The 22587-nt window shown below is 36.9% G+C and overlaps 1 protein-coding gene across 1 annotated transcript in view; it reads right to left on the reverse strand.

Annotated features, from left to right (window-relative positions):
* Nucleotides 1–20261, reverse strand: part of LOC114466662 (arf-GAP with coiled-coil, ANK repeat and PH domain-containing protein 3-like) — a 90618-nt gene extending 70357 nt beyond the window's left edge. The window contains exon 1 of the mRNA XM_028452287.1: nt 19862–20261. Coding sequence (XP_028308088.1) covers nt 19862–19908 — 47 coding nt within the window. The 5' untranslated portion in view covers nt 19909–20261. The remainder of the gene's footprint in view (nt 1–19861) is intronic.
* Between the last annotated feature and the right edge of the window lie 2326 nt (nt 20262–22587).

The raw sequence follows: 22587 nt of genomic DNA on the forward strand, positions 1-22587 counted from the left end.
AACTACATCACATAGGAAACTGTAATTTGGTATAGTAATACAGCTCCATGTACTCTCTCAGAATATATGAAAAGATCTGCTATACATCCTATCTGGTGGACACGCCAGCTCCTTGAATTTGGAAAAAGGTTTGTCTGGGTTTGGGTCTGGAACATGTTTGGGCCTTCAGTAAACAACTTAGCATATGTCTCAAATCCGTGTATCATTCATTCATTTATTTTTCATTATGTAACAAAAACATGAAAAACTAAAAAAAAAACACTCATTATTTGATATTTGTTTCCAAAACCAAAATTAAAAAATGGAAAACGCCTTGTTTTTCTAATTCAAGCTCTTTTGCGTCGGTACAGAAAACAAAAATTGGAAAACTAACACCTTTAATAATTTTCTCTATTACAGATTTGCCAAAGTATGTGACCCGGAAGTGAACTCTCATCCGACGTTAACGGCTATGCTAACAGCAGTTCAGCATTACAAGATCGCTGCTTCCAACTGTGCATCCGAAACGTGTCCTTTTGGCTTTAGCTGGTGTTGGGCACAGAACCTCCTCACGGACATTTCAGAGGATTTAGAGACTCTTAAGTGTTGCAAAGCTAAAGATATCTCAGAATGTTTAATGCTAAACTTCCGGGTCACGTTGTTTGGCAAATCGGTAATGGAGAAAACAAATAACGGTGTTCGTTTTTCATTTTCTGTACCGAAGCAAAAGAGCTTGAATTTGAAAAACAAGGTGTTTCCCGTTTTTTCATTTTGGTTTTGGAAACAAATATCAAATAATGAGTGTTTTTTTTTTTGTTTTTCATGTTTTTGTTACATAATGAAAAACGAAGAACTAGGGATGTAACGATTAATCGTAAGGCAGTTAAAAAATTGATTCATAGGTATCACGGTTGATATCAATTTTCTCACAATTGAATCGCAGTACTTTTTTTAACCAGCAGAGGGCTATCCGGAAGTGTTGGCGGCGGGCGGAGTCTGCTAATACTTTCTTTCTGGCTGCCTTCAACTCTTAAATATGTTAATAAATGATTCCTTACCCCTTTAGCACCGAAAGAATATCTGTAATATTACTTGAATATCTGTAAAAGTCACGTTTTTCTATTAGCTCTGTCTGCTAGCATAGCTTCTCTTCTTCACTGCAAGATATCAGCATGCCAACCGACCACTGGGTCACCAGCGCCCTCTGCTGGTCCAAACCAATATGATGTAAATCAGTGCAATGACGGTTCTTTTTTTTTTTTAAAGTCCAATTGTTAAGGCACAAAATACATTTTCAGTTGCACTTTTAAAAGAAAAAGAACTATTATGCAGTTTTGCATTGTTTATTATAGAACCAGAATTGAAATTAATAGGCTTCATTTTAATTTGTATTATTCCTTTATTTATTTAATTCAAGATTTATTTTTAGTTAAATTGCATTGTTTTGAATAGTTTAACAAGGAATTCTTTTGACAATGAAAAATAAAAGGAAAATAATACAGTATTTTCTAGTTTTTTTCCCAAAAAAAAAATTGTCTACAGTCCCATTTTGTAAATGAAAAAATCGTGACAGAATCGTATCGTGAACCCAGTATCGTGAATCGAATCGTATCGGGAGTTGAGTGAATCGTTACATCCCTAGAATGAACGAATGATACACGGATTGTAATTTAATCAGCTTTGAGCTATGAACATAGACTGTTCACATCACTAATGATTAGTCAAAGATATGCGTTGGTTCATGGGTGACAGTCTCTTGAAACACAAAAAAATACTTTTTTTATACTACTTTCAATAACTGCATGTGGGAATGTAAGAAAAAAAATCTGATCTCTGTTTTAATTTATAGTATAAAGATGCATTTTTCTTGGGATATTTTAAACATTTCTTCTTTATGCAACTTCGTGATTTTTGTTTTGGACCCCAACTTTAGGGTTATTTCACCAGTCACGAATATTGAAAATCCTTTACATGAGGCCTTTGTAGCTTGTTTCTGTGTCTTATAATCATTTCACTAGTAACATAAAAAAATGTAAATTTTAGAACATGACAAGTGTCCCAGTGTGGTTTCAGTGGAATGGCTGACATCAGGCATCAGCAGGGCTGTCATTTCCTCCTGCCTTTCCTTACAGGTGTTTCCTCTGGATGACACAATGACGTCACGAGTCACGACCTTTGACCCCTTTGTGGTCAGCACACGGAACTGGCCTGTCAGTGGACAACAGAGTAACACGACTACTGAACGCTTGTGTCTTCTAAACCTCATGTTTTTCATATTTTGCATTCTCATTTTGTTTTTAATCACCTGTGTTTTTAAAATGTTTTGTTGCTTTAAATGTACAGTATAGCACTTGTTAGTTAGAAGGGTGCTACACAAATAAAGTTTTAAATGACTGACGTTGATTTGATACCGACATGTAAGGATGAAAGGGTGAATTAGAAAGTGAATTTCTTTTAGAGGAAATCTATCAGTTTCATTTATTTTGTTGGGCCTTCTCGTCATTCTCTTTGTTAGATTTACGGGTTTTATTGAACGGAGAGGAACTGGGTGTGGCTGTGCTAGCGTCAGCACCAGAGGAAGAACGGAGAGGACAGCTTTTGTGGATTTCCAAGGGAAAAAAAAGTTCCATGTTGTTGGCAAACCACATTCTCTGCAAAGAGAACATCAACAGCAGCGAGAATACCATAAATAATGAATAAAGGTTGGTTAAATCAGTGGTTCTCAACCTTGTCAACCATAAAGTCAGCAAATTGATGGTTCTATGAATCTGTGAAACCCACATTTATCTATCTAAATAATATTCACTGTTATCCAGGGAGTTTGTTATTATTTATTATTATTTGCACCATAGTATATAGGGATCTTAAAGATGTAAATTCCTGTTTTAATCAGAAATAAAATTGATTAAAGTGAAAAAAATGGTGGAAAAGTTGGTGAAAAAAACTGAAATTGGTTAAAAAGTGGCCAAAAAACAGAACATTTTAAAGTGTCAATATTGGAACATTAGCAGGAACCATTAGTTCAAACTGGCAAATAATGGGCATGACAAATCGTGAATGTGGTTAAATTGGCAAAAATAAGCATGAAATATGGTGAAGAGAGGTTAAAAGTGACAATAATGGGTCACCGTATGCAACATTAGATGGAATAGTGGAGGAAAGGGTTCATAAGTGCAGAGAATATCTTGAAAGTGGGAAAAAAAACTGCAGAAAAGGCATTGAAATGTGATGAGAAGTGGCCGAAATGGGAGAAATGTAGCAAAAATTCATTAAAAGGAGCAAAAATATGGCAAAAAAAAATTGATGAAAATAGGTTAGAGGTTAGGTGGATTTGGGGGTGAGATGCTAAAACAAGCTAAAGAAATTCAGGATTAGCTTAAATCTCATCTAGAGGTTGTCGGTACAACATACAAATATTCTTTAATATGCAAGATAATTCACAGGTTACAGACATGAGAAAGAGTGTAACACTGAGAGGAAACGTCCGTCCTCCTTTAGTCTGTGTACAGCCCATTACTCACTTTGATCCATGTTAGAAGGTGTCACATGATTTAATACGCTGTGACTTCAGTCAGGGTGTCATAATAACCGAGTCAGCAGTTTCCTCGCCTGTGCACATCATTCCCCCAGGGTTTAGCCCTTTCCTTTCTTACGCACTTCCTGACTGTTCCCAGACCGGGTTCTGGCCCAGGCGTGACCGAGGATAAGCCCACGCACCGCACCACAGAGAGAAGCGGGGAGGACAGAAGTGAAGAGAAAGAAAAAAGGGGAGGGGTCGGTGGGGGAGTACTGTAAGAGCCAAGGGGTAGTGAAAGGGATGGACCAAAATCGAAAACAGATGCCGAAGCATGTGTGATTCAGCATTTTAAACGCCAGGAATCCAAACGCCAGAACCGACAGTTGATTGTTTTCTGGTTCCGCCTACGGGACCAACAGCCACAGCTGTATACACCAAGTCCTCCCATTTATCGATAATTTCATGCAGTTTCCAGATTTCCACAGGGCGATGAAGGTAGATCGCAGCCTGATGTTGACACACCTGGAAACGACCTCGCCGCTTCCCTCCGGAGAGCAAGACTTTCCAAGCAGTGAAAATCACCAGGGAGGACATTTCAGAGACGTGACATTTAACAGTTTAATACGTTAGTCATAACTTTTTTGGATGTCCTGTCGAGCGAGGGTTATCTTTGGCTTTGGTGTAAAGAGTTGGGAGACTTGAAAAAAAAAAGGCCAGTTAGAGGTAATCATCTCTGGACACATGACGCAGGGAGACGAACACAGAGTTTCTCAACGAACATCTAAACCTCCTTTAGCACATTATGAGAAGACATTTGACAGATGGGCTGCAAAACTGAATTGATAAAGGATTTTTGTGAGCAGGAAATAACCCCCCCCCTTACTGATCTAATTTGGATGTAAAATGTGATTTTAAGATCTCAGAGATGGTAGCACTAATGGAAAAACCAAAAGAAATATAATCAGATTTTAAAATCGGAGGTGGGTATAGAGTTTCAATAATAAACATTCTTTAAAAAAAAAACGCTTAGTAAAGGCTCACATAAGATTAGAAAGAGACAAATCATTTTATGAAAATGACTAGGCAGGAAATTCAAAAGAAAAAGACATGCCTAAACAACCTACGGTACTCAATAAATACTCACTAAACTTCTCTTAAAAAAAAAAAGGGGTTTTGGGGTTTAAATACTCCTTAAAGCTGCAGTATGTAGATTTGTTCTGGCTTAATTTGGTGAAAAAAGTAAAAATGGTTGCGAAAACAGTGTAAATGATCAAATAATGTAGTTATGGATATCTCAGTAGGGTTGCAAAGGGGTGTAAAATATCTGGCAAATTTCCATCAAAGCTGAAGTTCGGGAATTTTGGCAAGATTTTAAAAAAAACTGAAACTTTTCATGGGAAACATTTATTAAAATTAAGCAGAAATGAAGAGTAATTTTATATCACTGCATCATATCCAAACATAAATATTGGCATCCATGCAAAAAATACAATTTTCAATAGTTTTATTTGGAATTAGAACTTAATAATTATTCAAGAAGAGTTTCATGAATTTGTCACAAATTCAATGAAACTCCAGTATATTTGCAGGGGTTGGCCGTTTTCCCATGTTTGTAGAACATGATTTAAGTAATATTTGCTCTCAAATTTTTGAAAACAAGCTATTTTTTCCAAAAATCTTGCTCAAGTCACTACCTGTCGCCTATTGCTTGGCTATTGTCGGTGCCTCATATACTACATACTTTCATAGCATTAATACAAGGAAAAGCAAAGTAGCACTAATGTGGAAATTGTTCTTTTCCCCTCCTATGCGGGCCGCTTGAGATCCAACTTATCCATATTTGGCCACTGATCTAAAATTAGTTTCACACCCCTGCTCTAAAACATCAGAAAACTCTCCAATAACAAGAAAAAGTCCCTTAATTTATCACTTGTCTCTACTGAGAAAAAAGTCACAAAGAGCTCCTTCTACATACTGCAGCATTAAATAACACCTCAAAACGTGCCATTAAAGGTGAAAACACAGATGGACCTGATTGGATGACAAACCACTCTCAAATTTTAACAAACCAAATTTTTTCAACAGTTTCCCTGCAATTTTCCTTAAAAATAATATTTCAAATCAACCAACATTTATGAGCATGTGCTGAAGGTGCTTGCACGTGCTTGTATTACAGATAACAAATAATTAAATACATTTAAAACAAGTATGAAATCATTGCCGAACACCAAGAGGTTATTCCTACCTAAACACTGGTGCTAAACCATCTAATGTAATCGACCTGGACCTCCAACCACAACATTAAACACAAGCTAATTCGCCTTATGACATTGGCTGCTTTTGCAACTCAGCCTTTGATCTCACAACTCTACAAAAGCCTCATGAAAGACACCATAACCAGACAACCCAACCAACCCCCACAATAGCAGAGCTCGATGCTAAATAAGCTATTATAATAATCATGATCATATCGGCTGATGAGCTTTCCAGATCAAATGAAATCTCTGTGCAGACGTTTCTTCTCCTAGTTTTTAGCGTCCATGCTAATCTTGGCCGCAGCTTCAGCTCCGGGCAGTACATCAAACCCTCAAACGGGAAGCTAGAGAAGCCTCATTATTGCTTTAGGGTGACCTAACAGCTACAGAAGAAGCCTTTATGTGATCTGAACAGAGGGAGAAAATAGCTTTGCGGCTGTCCTGTTGAATCACTAATTCACAATGACTTCTGCTGACAGATCTACTTTAAGAACATTAAAAAACGCTAAGCACAACCAGTAATCACCACATGGAGCGTACCATCTCTTAAGACTATACGAACACGGGTTGGACTGGAAAACATGAGTTTCCTGAAGAAAATGTTTAGGAATGCTGAGAAGTGATTAGACACAAAGGGTTGGATTTAAGGTCATGCTGAGTACAGTTTGTGCCTTGATCTTCTATTTTTCCCCTGTAACTGTGTCATTGAATATGTAGGAAAGACACAGAAATAGGGATGTAACGATTAATCGTGAGGCAGTTAAAAATCGATTCATAGGTATCACGGTTCACATCGATACTGTGAAAATTGAATCGCAGTACTTTTTTTAAACAGTAGAGGGCGCGATATATTTATCCTTCTCTTGTCCAGAAGTGTAGGCGGTGGGCAGAATCTGCTACTACTTTCTTTCTGGCCGCCTTCTACTCTTAAACATGTTCATAAATAATTCCTTACCCCTTTAGCACCGAAAAAATATCTGTAATATTACGTGAATATCTGTAAAAGTCACGTTTTTCTATTAGCTCTGTCTGCTAGCATAGCATCTCTTCTTCACTGCAAGAATATCTGCATGCCAACCGACCACTGGGTTACCAGCGCCCTCTGCTGGTCCAAAAAAATATCTGACGTAAATACAGTGCAATGACTGTTTTTTTTAAAGTCCAATTGTTAAGGCACAAAATACATTTTCAGTTGCACTTTTAAAAAGAAAAATAATTATGCAGTTTTTCATTGTTTACTATAGAATCAGAATTTAAATTAATAGGCTTCTTCTTCATTTGTATTATTCCTTTATTTATTTCATTTAATATTTATTTTTAGTTAAATTGCATTGTTTTGAATAGTTTATCAAGGGATTATTTTGAGAATGAAAAATAAAAGGAAAATAGTATAGTATTTTCTAGTTTTTTCCCAAAAAAAAAAAAAGAATATTTTTCAGTCATCATTTGTCTACAGTCCCATTTTGTAAAATAAATCGTGAGAGAATCGTACCGTGAACCCAGTATCATGAATCGAATCATATCGGGAGTTGAGTGAATCGTTGCATCTCTACAAAGAAATGTCAAATTCCTCCACTGTTTCTATAAATATGGCCTAAAACCTTTGAAATGTACTTATTATAAGGTCTATGCCTACCAAAACGCATTATTTTGCACCATATTTGTTTAATTCACTTTACAGTTTTACAGCCTGTTTTCCACCATTTTGAAATCACATGATTGATGACATCACACAGCCACATTTGCCTGTAAATGTCCCATTGTTTCCAATTCAGTGAAGCATTCAGCTTGTTTTTATGATCATTTAGCAGCTTTTTTGGTGAAAATGCTAACTTGTGCTGCTTTTGGTTGTTATAAATAATCAGGAAAAGTCAAAGATGCCAATATACCGCTCTTTTGTTTACCGAAAAAGAATGAAAACAGCTGAGACAATCTGTGACTGAAGGGGGCGACAGTTTCAACTCTGCGGTTTGGTAGTAGACAATAAAGCAGAGAAGAAAAGCTCTCCTTAATTACAAATGTCAGAGTGACTGCCCTCTATGGGTTGAAGGCCAGCTATTGTAATTGAATTTTGCTATTGGCTGAAATTACATCAATTATGTCTTTTTGGATCAGTGACATCACTAACTGTCACTTGGCCCCGCCCCTCCTATAAAAAATGGGAGGAGGGATAAATATGTATTTTTGTCTAACTTTACATGGTGATAAATTAATAAATGTGCAGTTTATTTTGGTTTACGTGTTCAAAAAGTTCAAACTGTTTGTAAGAAGGTTAAAAGAAGAAAATATTAAAAGAATACAAATCTGTATTCTGACTAACTTGTTTTTTTCTCCAAAATATGATACCTATGTATTTAAATTGAAAGGAGTCAAGTGCATGATTAGATCTCAATCTTTGATTTTATTTTTTATTTTCATTGGGATTTGAATCAAATCGTTGGTTGAGTGTATCCTTCCTTTACACTACTTATGGTTTCTACCAAAATAAAGTCATATTTTTCAAAATAAAACCAATGTTAATTATAATGTAAAACGGACAGAAAAAAATGATCAGAAATGAATACAGATTATTATTTAACCCCTTTCTTAGGCGGGTTAACATTTCCCTTCGTCCCCTCTCTCTATTTTTCAAAAGTTGATTATTTTAGTTTACGCTCACGCTGACTGAAAGGAAAGACCAAAGGCTGTGACTTTCATTGTAAAAGAAACATTGCGTGCTTTTCTTTCCCTAACATTAGTCATTGCTGCTCGCTTTCAACACGACTCCTGTTGGAAATACCAATTTTATCCCAACTCGTACATCATTTAGGGTTTCAAGATGTTGCCGTGGTGCTGATTCAATGTCTGCACGCTCAAGCTGTGGTGACAACAGATGGCCATTCTAAAAAAGGAGTCGGGTCTGAGGTTTGCCTCTTACATATCATCCTGCTTACAGTTCTTTCATAGAGGTCCTGGTCTTTGTCACTGCCCAGGATGTCACACGGTTTAGTATTTGACATCGATTCTTCAAGGCTTTGTGTGTGCGCAGTGTGTGAAACGCCATTCATCAGAATGAAACGAGAGGGACAACCGGGGGTTCCTGCAGAAAGCCGCGTCCCCCGTCACAAAAACAGAGTGACATCATCTCTGCATATCAATGCATTTCACAAGCTCCATGTAAAGCCACAACTATAAGGAATGAAGAGAATAATTGTCATCATCAGACTACTGAATCAGTATCTCTGAATCTGCACACATTGGGACTCCCTTAATGAGTGGTTGCTTTTGGAGAAAATTTGTTTTCCTCGTCATCTCTCGGTGGTTGCAGACTATATAGGCAAAGAAAACCAGTCATTTCAACATTGTGATCTGGTTTGCAAATTCACAGTTAAATGATATGTAAAGTATGGAAAGCACCGACAATATCCAAGCAAAAGGTGACAGATTTCAGTCTGAGCAGGATATTTACTTAAATTTCCTTGATTTTGTGACCAATTTTTAATCTAATTTCATGAAATTTTGTGGAATAAAAGGGAGAGCTTTTTGGCGCCCATCCATAAAGTCAACAAAATGATGGTATCCACTGTTATCCAGGAAGTTTCTTATTATTTGGGCCATAGTATATAGTCATCTTAAAGATGTAAATCCTTGTTTTAATCAGAAAAAAACATGGTGGAAAAGGTGGTAATCAAAGTTTCATTATTGGAACAATTAGTAGGTACAATGAGATCGTTAAAATGGTGAATAATGGGCATGACAAATCATGAATGTGGGAAAATTGGCAAAAATAAGCATGAAATAGGGCGAAAAGTGACAATAATGGGTCAACATGTGTGACATTAGGTGGGAAAAGTGGTGGAAAGGGTTTATAAGTGACGAAAATATCTGGAAAGTGGAAAAAAAATGTGCAGAGAAAGGCATTGAGATTTGGAGAAGTGGCAGAAGAAATGGAGTAATGTAGCAAAAATGCATTAAAGCAACAAAAAATTGTGAGAAAAGTGATGAAAATAGGTTAAAAATATGGTGTAGTGGCAGATAAGGGTAAAAATAAGCAAAAAATGAGCTCAAATTGTTAAACAATATATTGTTAGTTCTTGAAGGCATCTGGCGACCCCTCCCGTGTCTCGCAATCTTAAGATGAGAACCCCTGCTCTAAAGGGCTGGATTTGGCCCCCGGGCCTCTTGTTTGACACTGGTATACTAACAGGAAATAAATCTTGCCCCAAACCGACCCCTGACAGAAACATGTTCCCTTATCTGTTGTGATTAATGTGGTTTTTCCTTCAGTCTGAATGTGTTCCTGCTGCAGGCCTCAGGCTAGACTTAGAGGGAAGTTAAAGGGAAACTGATCTGATTTAATTTGAATAATAATAATAATAATGCATTGGATTTTATTTAGTTCGTTTTACACTGATGTGCATTATTCTTTCACTCCACACACAGTGGTGGTAAGCTACTATTGTAGCCACAGCTGCTCTGGGGCAGACTGACAGAAGCGAGGCCGCTATAGTACGCCATGGGTCCCTCCAACCACCACTCACTCACATACCACATTCATACTACTCGGTATTGTGGGTACAGTGCCTTGCCCAAGGACACAATGACAGTGACTTGGCTAGAGGGAGATTCGAACCCCCAACCCTACGGTTATTGGACAACCCACTCTACCACTGATCCATTAGGGCTAGGTGTCAGGTGATATATCGAGGTTCAAGATATAGATATGGGAAAATTACAATAATGTCATGTAATGAAATTCTTCTCTGCATTTATCCATTTCCTCGAGAGGTAGAAATATGACCCATATCGATATACATACATATTTAGCTTGTTTTGTTTTAAAATACTTGTTTAAGGAGTTGTTGCTTTAACTACTTCTCAGAACAGGATCAAAAGCACAGTTCTGAGTGCGTTCTAAACCCAAACCTTCCCCCTAAACATCCTCCACGCTACAGAACTCACTCACACATGCTGGTCCTTTATCGGAGAAAAAAGCCAAAAGTAGCACATATTGTGCAACTGTGTCTGTGTGGCATTTTGTATCAGCAAATTTTCCCCAGAATGGTCTCTTTGGTAAGACTTTATTGAATTAAAAATATCAAGATGTATTATTGTATATCACCATTTTGAGAAGAAATATCGAGATATGAGTTTGGTCCATATTGCCCAGCCCTAGAAGCAGCTTAATAAATCCTAACACATGTGTATAACAAGTGGAACACACTTGCCCTCACTTCCAACTTTCTCTTTAATAATCTTGGCACATGCTCCATCCTGCTTGCCCTACACGCTGTGAAGCTGAGGTTCTAAAGGCTGAACGCCCTTCATCTGGTCTCGTTTAAATAAAAAGATAAAACCCTCGTGGTCTAATGGCACTGTGCCGTCTCTGCAGGAGCTGCGATTAAAAAATTATCATCAGATCTATTTGCTGCGCTGCTCGGATCAGGAAAGTGGGTATTGGATGTCGAGGCCAACCAGGTGAAACACCTTCCCGTGCAGGGGATTGAGCAGGAAAAAATTGGGGCCAATCCCCGATTACGACGCGCAGCCATCAAACGGCTCTCTGCTGACTTAATCCCTGTCACTTTCATTACCTGCAGCGCAATGAGCGTCGCTGTGGGTTCTTAACAAGATGGTGAAAAAAGCCCCGCGGGCCGCCGAGCGCTCTCGGTCATTAAATCAAGCTCACAGATGAAAATTAAAATAGCAGAATAGATTCATAGGAGTGGGGGGAGACGCTTGTGCAGCAGCACTTTAATGAATGTAATGTGGAAAGCACACAAAGGTCACCGAGTTGGTGCCAAATCCGACAAATAATTTCAATTACTGGGAGATAAAGGGGGAAACGAGTGCAAACAGGCTATACGCCAACAAATATAGTTATTGAGGTTTATCCTAATTGTCTAAGATTATTTTAATCATCCATAATAAGTGCTACGGTGTGGCCAGAGTCACGGTCCTGGGTGAATGTGGTTAAATTGGCTAAAATAAACATAAAATATGGCATAAGAAGACAATAATGGGTCGACATATGTGACTTTGGGTGAAAAAAGTGGTGGAAAGGGTTTATAAGTGCTGAAAATGTCATGAAAGTGGACAAAGTGTGCAGAAAAGGCACTGAAATTCAACAATAAGCATGATATACGGTGAAAAGAGGATAAAAGTGACAATAAGAGGTCAACATATGCAACATCAAGAGGAAAAAAATAGGGTGGAAAGGATTTAAAAGTGTTAAAAATGTCTTGAGAGTGGAAAAATTGTGCATAAAAAGCACTGAAATTCAAAAATAAGCATGAAATATGATGAAAAGAAGACAATAATGGCTCAACAAATTCGACATTAGGTGGAAAAATGTGGTGAAAATGTGGAAAGTGGAAGAAATGAGCAGAAAAGGCATTGAAATTTGATGGAGAAGTGGCAGAAATGGGAGTAATGTAGCAAAAAGGCATTAAAAGAAGCAAAAATATGGCAAGTTTGGTGTAGTTGAATCTAATGTGTAAAGCACATAAAGGTCACCAAGTTGATGCCAAATCTGACAAATAATTTCAATAACTGGCCCTGGGAGATGGAGGGGGAAACGAAAAATATAGTTATTGAGGTTTAGACTAATTGTCTAAGATGATTTCTATAATAAATGCTACGGTGTGTCTTCCACCCTGGGTGAATGTGGTTAAATTGACAAAAACAAGCATAAAATATAGTAAAAATAGGTTAAAAGAGGCAATAATGGGTCAATTTATTTAAGATTTTCTGTCTTTGTTTTAAAGAACTTTTCTTATCTACTACATTATTTATCTACTATACTGTATTTTGGTAGATATAAGAAATTGTTGAGTACTTTGAGTATGCCGAGGTCAGCCAACATGTTCTCTTGGTTTATCCTAATTGTCTAAGACGATTGTAACCATGAATAATAATAACAACTGCTACGGTGTGTCTCCCACCCTCGGCTGGCCGGGGTCCCGGTCCTGGGTGGAGCAGTCTTGGCTGAACAGAAGGGCCACGCTGACACACATTCCACATGGAAGGAGGTCAGTCTGAAATAGAGCAGAAGCAACAAGACAACGCAGAAACAATCGCTTCCAGCTCCGAGCAGCTGGAGGTGCAGATCCTGCAATAACACAAGAGACGCTCGCAACAACTCCAGCAACACAAAGATGTGTCACAACCAAACACCAGGATGACCCAGATGACTCAGTTTGGGCATGGCTCCGAGCACCAACAGGCCCTTAATGCCACCATCAATCTGAGTAGAAGACGTAGGGTCTCCTGCTTTCTGTGCTCGAGGAAAAACAGACGAGAATCAGAGAATTACACTCCTGAAACCAAAATATTATCATCATTATTAATAAACATTAATATTATTTTATGCCAGGGGGTGGCAAAACTCATTTTAGTCCAGGGGCCATATATGGAGCAGTTTGAGTAATTTGAACATTATTGTGCCCTAGTTTACACTTCTACATATACATAAAATACTAAATATGTAATAAACTGACTATGTCCAAGCAATAAGTGATAAATATCAGTCCCAATAGGATCTTCACTTTAAATTTTCTCGATTTTGTGACCAATTTCTATTTAATTAAGGGAAATATTATGTAAAATTTCAAGACAATTCCACCACTTATAAACCCTTTCCGCCACTTTTTACACCTGTTTTGGGGCAGTTTGTCATTCTGTGCCATCACTAAGCAATTATTCTTCTCCTGCTACTGCAAATTCTATTAACAGCAACTTGTTGTGTATTCCTAATATTAAACCCTGGAGGACAGAGTGTTTGAAATATTCACATCATCAGTTTGACGTCACTCTGCTCTCTAAAAAATGACTGACGCTCAATGACTGCACAGCCTTGAAATCTAATTTTCTCCACATTCTCCTTATTTTCTACTGAACAACTTCCCTCCCTTCTCCCAGGCCTCCTCAGGAATGTGACGTACACCCCTCCCCTCGTCCCGTCATCTGACGATCCGCGCCACAAATCCATTCGTCTTGTCATTTTCTCACAAGCAGTGAGCGCCACAGGTCACTGGCCTTGGATTCCCCGCTCAGTGACTCAACGTGGTGGTGATCTTATCCACGAGGCCGGCTCTGCCTCCAGCCCCACCCACCCCCCGCCCCTCAGAGAGGACGGCTCATCAGCGCCCTGGGCCATTCAGATGCAGAGAAAGGAGTCTGTCTTCCAGCGGATGTGAGGAGCTCACTGCACAATAGTCATATTCTACTGAAGGACCGGAGGCTTTACGGGAACGGAGCAACAGGGAGGCTGAGAATCCCGTCAAATGGCAAAAACCAGCAATAATGGAGTTTCCTCTCACATTATGAAGCAATGAGGCTCAAAATGTTAGACTTTTCTTAAGCTTATTCTAAGAATCCCGGTGTGTTTATCAGATTAGGACCATCTATAAGGGGGAATAAAGGGCAGAGATTTTTGGGGTCCATCCATAAAGTCAGTAAAATGATGGTCCATTGTTCTATGAATCTGTGATAACCACATTTATTTATTTATCTGAATAATATCCACTGTTATCCAGGAAGTTTATTATTTGCGCTATAGTATATAGTCATCAAAAAGATGTAAATCATTGTTATAATCAAAAATAAAATTGTTTAAAAGTGACCAAAAATGGAGGTGAAATGGGATTTTAAAAACCACAAAAAATGGTTAAAAGTAGCACAATAGATTGGCCAAAAAAATAGGCAGAAGAAGTGGTAAAAAGGGTTTAAACTCAAAGTGTCAATATTGCAACAAAAATAGTGGGAACAATTAGTTTAAACTGGCAAAAAATGGACATGACAAATTGTGAAAATATGCTGAAAAGAGGTTAAAAGTGACAATAATAGGTTAACATATGCAAAATTAGGTGGGAAAAGTGGTGGAAATTAGGGCTGGCCGATATGGCCTTTTATAAATACCGCGATATTTTTAGGCCATGTCACGATACACGATATATATCTCGATATTTTGCATTACCCTTGAATTAACACTTTGATGCACAAAATCACACCAGTATGATGATTCTATATGTCTACATTAAAACATTCTTGATCATACTGCATTAATATATGCCAATTTTAAACTTTCATGCAAAAAAGGGGATATCACAACTAAGTCAAAGTTGACATAACTGTATTTATTAAACAGTGAGTGGCTCAAACATAAAATTGTCAACAGAAAGTGCACGTTCTGTGCAAAATTGTCACAGAGACATTTCAAAACAAGACATTAGTGCAGGATGCAACTCACATGGCATTTCAAAACACAAAATTAAAGTGCACTTTTTGTACATAATGCCACTACAATATTTTAAAACAAATAGTGCCCTTTTGTGCATGTTGTCATTAAGATGACATTTCAAAACAACACTAAATTTAAGTGCACCTTTTGTGCATAATGCCACTAAGATATTTAAAAAAAAAAAAAAAAAAAAAAAGTCCGCGAGTTTAACGGTATGGTCATTTTCAACACCGCACAGACTACAAGCTGCGATATATCGAGTATATTCGATATATCGCCCAGCCCTAGTGGAAAGGGTTGAAAATGTCTTGAAAGTGGAAAACATTTGATAAAATCTGTGACTGATGTGATCAAACGGGATTTTAAAAACCACAGAAATTGGGTAAAAGTTGCAAATTGTTAATAAAATCACCAAAGAATAGGGAACAATTAGCATAAAAAGTGGTATAAAGGGTTTAAACTGGCAAATAATGGGAATGACAAATCGTGAATGTGGTTAAATTAGCAAAAATAATCATGAAATATAATGAAAAGAGGTTAAAAGCGACAATAATGGGTCACCGTATGCAACATTAGGTGGAAAAGTGGCAGAAAAGGTTTACAAAATGTCCTGAAAGTGGAAAAAATGTGCAGAAATATTTTAATAACAAAGGACAGTTTTTGGGACTCGACTAAGCAGGATATACATGGGGGAAAAATAATAGTAAACCCTAAACATATGTCACGTTGTAGCTGGTTTGATGAAAATAATTCATCCCCAAAACATATATAGTCATCTTAAAAATGTAAATCCTTGTTTTAATCTTGTTTAATAAAATGGGTTAAAAGTGACAAAAAGAAATTTGCAAATTAGAGTGGCAAAAAACAGACAGAAAAAGTGGTGAAAGGGTTCAAAGTGTCAATATTGGAACAATTAGGTTTAACTAGAAAATAATGGGCAGGACAAATCATGAATATGGTCAAATTAGAAACAAAAAAAACATGAAATATAGCGAAAAGAGGTTAAAAGTGTCAGTAATGGGTCAGCGTATGCAACATTAGGCGGAAAGGTGGTGGAAAGGGTTTATAAAATGTCCTGAAAATGGAAAAAAATGTGCAGAAAAGACATTGAAATTTGATGGAGAAATGGCAGAAATGGGAATAATATAGCCTAACCCTAACCCTAACCCAATTTGATGAGAAGAAGTGACAAAAATAGGTTAAAATATGGCGAGTTTATTGTAGTTGCACAAAAATGTGGGAAAAATAAGCAAAAATTGTCTCAAATTGTTCAAAAATTATTCTTAAGTTTCTTGATCTTCGCATGGCAACGTGACGTATTGCCAGTGGAGGAAACGGCTCAAACGTTGCCAGTGTTTTGTCAGAACAAACACAAAGTGTGAGAGTTCCTGTGGTCGTGTAATCACTGCAGACCAACACAGATGTGCATACAGGCAGGCTGATGCATCACATTAGTCTGAGCTCTACACACCACAACGAAGACCAATGGAAAAAGTTGCTCAGTTGCTCTGCTTTGTGATCAACACACTTGTTGCTCCCAGTTTTGGGCTAAAACCAATAAAAAGCCACTGATTTAACTGCAGTTCTGATGATATCACATAATTGTGTTAGTGTGGGAAGCAGTGATGTGTCATACAGTGAGCAGGCCTGATTCTCCTGCTGCTCCCTATATTTCCACCTCCAACACTGTTACATAACAACGTTGCTCGAGAGCCACTTTTAGCACTAGGGAGAAAAAGATACAGTATTTCTGTTACAGGCGACAAAAAAAGAAGCATATTCTCTTGTTTCTACTCCTCAATTTAAAGATGATCGTCCATGGGCCGCAGGACAAAAACTTGGGTAAAGCTCGGGGCAAAAAAAAGTTACAGAAAGTCTCTGCGTTCCGTGTGTGTCGCACTCGGGGCACACACACACACACAATCTGTGTGACTCTCAGCAACAGCTTGACATGATAATACTAAAGTCTGCGTGAAGCAAATTCAGCCATTTTCTTCTAAACACATTAAATATGTATGAATGTTTTCCTTAAAACATGTAAAAAGCCATTTAGAATGTAATTGTGGAGCTAGGCTTCACAAGCTGTTTCAAATTTCTGTGTTCAGGATTTAATGGGGGGGGTCAGAAATCATAACGGAGCCATCATTAGCATAAATCTGACCCTGCTGCTGAAGCACACTAAACTTCTACGACCTCCAGCGAGCGCAATTTGGCCCCTAGTGGAAAACAAACCATATATTCAAACTCTGGGGAATAAAACGTGTACGCTTGTACATTTTCAATTAAATATGATTGAGAGAGAGATTTTTGGTCATGTTGTTGATGTCATGTGTTTGTTGATGATTTTACTGATGATTTTAATTGATTTTACTGATGATTTTAATTGATTTTACTGATGATTTTAATTGATTTTACTGATGATTTTTATTGTTCTTATTGATTTTAAACAATTGAACGTTTTATCGTGTAAAGCACATTGAGTTGCCTTGAGTATGAAATGCGCTATACAAATAAATTTGCCTTGCCTAAATTTCACCGCGATTGTGTGTTTCGCCTCTAGTGGGCGCAGTTCTGACTCTACCCGGGAAAGATGCACATATTCAGACGTGGGCGGAGCAGACCTTTCCGCTGACACCTCGTTTGGCCCAATCCGAGCACTTTTGGAAAACCAATGGGAGAAGCAGCATCAACGCTAGAGCCACTTTCACACTGCTCTCCCCCATTGACACAGTACACCGAGACGGCCTACTGTGTTTCAGTGTTTCAGTGCTTGTTTTTCCATGATTTTAAAACCTAATTTTAGATACATAACAATTTTTTTTATGGCACATATTGATCAGCTGTTTGTTAATAAATGTGCCTATGTGGCATTTTTCATCAGCAAGTTTAACTTCTCTGGTAAGATTTTATTGAGTTAAAAAATATAGAGATTTATATCGTATATCGCCATTTTGAGAAAAAATATCGAGTAATGGGTTTTGGTAAAACATCGTCCAGCACTACTGCTCAATAAATAAATAAATAAATAAATAGTTCAAAAGAAATCCTTGCTTTGGAGGGAGCCGCAAAAACAAGAAAGAAAGAAAGAAAGAAAAAAACCACAGAAATCTGAACATCTATTCTCTGCACGACAATCCCAGATTTCAGATTCCCTCTCTTGCATTTGAAAATCTTAGAACTTCTTCAGTTTAACCTGAAGAATCTCGTCCACACACACACGTTTCCCTCTGTTGGAACAGGGACCATGAGGTTCAGATGTGGCTGCTACAGAAAATTCCAGCCTTATTCATGTAACCTCAGACTGAATGGCGGTCAGGGGCGTTTGTGGAGGAAACCATCAGTTTCCTCTTCTTATCCACTGATTACTGTCTATACTGAACCACGGCCAAAACCATCACTTTGATTGATTTACCAGAAAGACGCGTGACGGAAAATCATTCAGCAGGTTCCTTTTTTAAATTCATTCCTCGCCTGGAAGTGAAATTATTCAAATGCTTTATTATTATTAGAGATGTTTCCTCATGGTTTGTTTACGGCTGTTCATCAGAAGTCGAATATAGGAAGTAAAATACACATAGCGCTAATATTTAACATTTAACATAAAAAAAAACAGAAGTAACTGAATTAACTTCCAGAAAGGGGAGGAAAAAAAAAAAGAGTATCGCCTCATTAAAGCTGGGAAATATATTGAGATTCATGGTATATTGAGTTTTCTATTTTGGCGACAAATTATTTTATTTTGTGTCAAAACACTTGTTTTAGGAGACGCTGCATTCGATACATCTCAGAACACCATGAAAAGCACAGTTAGATGGATTACTGAGTGCGTCCTAAAATAGATCTACCACTAAACAAGCCACACTACAGAACTCACTCACACGTGCTGTCCCTTAGAGGAGAAAAAGACCAATTTAATAGATGTGCCTGTTTGGCATTTTGCATCAGCAAACTTAACCCTGAATTGTCTTGCTAGTCAGACTTAATTTGAATTAAAATTACCAAGACTGATATCGTATATTGAGATTTTGAGAAAAAACATTGAGATATGAGATTTGGGGCACATCCATAAAATCAATAAAATAATGGTCCATTGTTAATGAATCTGTGATAACCACATGTATTTATTTATCTGAATAATATCCACTGTTATCCAGGAACTTTAGCATTAGTTGGGCCAATAGTATATAGTCATCTTAAAGATGTAAATCCTTGTTTTAATCAGAAATAAAAATGGGTTAAAAGTGTAAAAGAAAAGGATTTTAAAAACCACAGAAATTGGTTAAAAGGTGAAAATTAGAGTTGCCGAAAACGAATAGGAAAAGTGGTAAAAAAAAATAAATAAATTTTTTAAATGGTTCAATATTGGAACATTTAGTAAGAACAAATAGTTTAAACTGGAAAATAATGGGCATGACAAATCATGAATGTGTTTAAATGTCAAAAGTCAGCATGAAATATGGTTAAAAGTGACAATAATGGGTCAACATATGCGACATTAGGTGGAAAAGTGGAGGAAACTGTTTATAAGTGTCGAATATGTGGAAAAAAATGTGCAGAAAAGGCATTTAAATGTGATGGAGAAGTGATAGAAATGGGAGTAATGTAGGAAAAATGGATAAAAGTCATTATCATCAGAAGTCAGTGAATCCACACAGAAACTCACATCACGTTAAAGCTTAGATCATCTGATTCTAGAATGGAAAAAAACGGAATAATCATCTTTTTGGGGGTTTAAACTCCACATGTATGAAAAGATGGATATGAAGGAGTGCGCGTGGGAACCTCAGAACAGAGGCGCGCGCACATGAATGAGGAGTTAATCAAGATCCAGAAGTAGTGAGTTCAATAAAGTGGACATATTATTATTATTATTATTATTATTATTATTACCTGAAGCGGGGAGAGTCTTTAATGCAATCCTCAAAATCCACCGTCATTGTGGGCTGCAGAGAGGCTTCCACAGGCTCAGAACGTGGACTTCATCTTCGGGGTGAACACAGAGAGATGTGGGTGTGTATCCGTGTCCTGGTCCAAGGGCAGTAGTAGCTTCACTGTAGCGGCTCCACAACTTCTCTTTAGCGGCTCCACGGCTTCACTGTAGCGGCTCCACAACTTCTCTTTAGCGGCTCCACAGCTTCTCTTTAGCGGCTCCACAGCTTCTCTTTAGCGGCTCCACAGCTTCACTGTAGCGGCTCCACAGCTTCTCTTTAGCGGCTCCACAGCTTCTCTTTAGCGGCTCCACAACTTCACTGCAGCGGATCCACAGCAGCTCTGAGCGGCTTCTAGCGTTCAAGTGTCGGCTCTCTGCGCCGGAGCCCCCGGTGCGTTCAAGTGCTCCTAACCAGGCTCGGAAATATCCGGATAGGTCGGTTTTCATTCACTTGTCGATATAAACGTTGCCTTTAAAGCTATAGAGAGAAATGTGTGTCCTTTCTATGCAATCAAGCAAAAAATCATTTTGAAATAATTAAAAAAAAGATTTGCAAACAAAACTATAATTACTATTTTTATTTATTTATTTATTTTTTTTAATGCTGGTTTTATTTACAAATCAAAACTATGTTTTCATGAAACCATACATTTTGTTTTACGTTTCCTCAAGTTTTGATTGCGTTTCAACTTCAAGCTTATGAGCGGGGCCTCCTACGGACGATGTTAGAAGTCTTCTTATTGGGCAGTTTCAAAAGATGGCGAGTCGTATGGAGAGGAATGTGTATCTTTTTTTTATGAAATAAAACAAAAACAAACAAAAAAATGATTTGAAATACAGTTTTAAAAAGACTTGCAAACAAAAATAATGGATTTTTAATTTCAAAAATATTGCAAACAAAACTATAATTACGTTTTCTATTTTATTTCTTTAAAGCTGCTTTTGTTTACAAAAAAAATTGTTCTCATGAAAATATAAATTTAGTTTCTGAATTTTTGGTTGCATTTCATTTTCAAGCTTAAGGGCGGGGCCTCCTCCGGACGACGTCAGTTGCAATCAAACAAAAAATGGATTTATAATTAACAAAAAAAAAAAGGATTTGCAAACAAAAATATCATTCGTATTTTTGATTATTTTAAATTGCTGGTTTTGTTTACCAATTAAAAATGAGTTCTCATGAAACTATACATTTTGTTTTCGTTTCCTAAAGTTTCATTTGCATTTTCTGAAGTTTTGGTCGCGTTTTCTAAGTGTTTGGTGTGACGCACCATCTTTCAAAACTGACCAATAAGAAGACTTCTAACATCGTCTTGAGGAGGCCCCGCCCACAAGCTTGAAATTGAAATGCAAACAAAAATTCCGAAAACGCAAACAAAATGTATAGTTTCATGAGAACACATTTTTGATTTGTAAACAAAAGCAGTATTTTTTTTAGAAAAAAAAAAATAGTAATGATAATTTTGTCTGCAAATTTTGTTTTTAATTTCAAATCCATTATTTTTGTTTGCAAGTCTCTTTTATTTCAAACAAATTTTATGTTTGATTATATGAAAGAAAGAAAAAAACACAAATTTATCTCCATAATATTGTAGAATTTCATTGACTTTGTGAATTTGGAGGCGTTGAGATATCTGAATTAATTTGTAATTCATCCAATGATAATTATTTTTTCTGTCTTTTTCAACTTTTTCCTGTGGGCCGAATTGAATGCTCTAAAGAGCCGGATTTGGCCCCCGGACCTTGAGTTTGACAGACTCACTTTAGTGTATTTTAATTCATCTGTTTCATGTAATACGTTTACTACTATTTTCAGAGGGAGCATTACTATGAAACTTTTTGAAAATATGTGTACAATAGATGTTTTTGTGACTATTCTTTGTAATTATGATTTTGTGATGAAGTTTCTTCAAAGCTTCCCTATTGTTGTATTTCAGCACTGCGTCATTCTATTAATTCTATCTCTATTTATATAGTTCATCTTTGATCATAGTGTAAGTAAGTGGATACCGTTCTGATCGTGACTGCTTTGAATTCCCAGCAACACGTGAATGCAACACAGTAGAATGCTGACGTCACGTTCACGTTTATTTGAATGAAGCCAAACATACCGCCACCACAACTGTTACAATGTTTATTGTATTTTTACTAGTTTAATTACTATTAAAACTAAAGTCAAATATTGAAACCGGGACAGTTTATTTAATTAATTGATTTAATTATTTCTTTATATTTCTTTACAAAGGAAATTTTTTTAGGACTCGACAAAGCCAGGATATGGGAAAAAATAATAGTAAACCCCAAACATAAGTCACATTGTATATTAAAAATAGAATAAATTGTTCAGTTTTAGTGTAAGGGTTTTACTTAATGTCAATGTCTCAGGTACAATATTCTTAAGTAATAATTTAATCTGGTTTGATGAAAATAATTTATCCCTAAAATATGTATAGTCATCTTAAAGATGTAAATCTTTGTTTTAATCAGAAATAAAATGTGTTAAAAGTGACAAAATGGTGTTGAAATGGATTCTAAAAAAAAAAAAGTTTCAAAATAAAGTGGGCTAAAACAGACAGGAAAAAGTGGTAAAAAGGGTTCAAAAGTGTCAACATTGGAAGGATTCAGAAGGAACAATAAGTTTAAACTGGCAAATATTGGGCATGACAAATCATGAATGTGGTTAAATTTG

This window comes from Gouania willdenowi, chromosome 7, assembly GCF_900634775.1.
Source record: "Gouania willdenowi chromosome 7, fGouWil2.1, whole genome shotgun sequence".
Lineage (NCBI taxonomy): Eukaryota > Metazoa > Chordata > Actinopteri > Blenniiformes > Gobiesocidae > Gouania > Gouania willdenowi.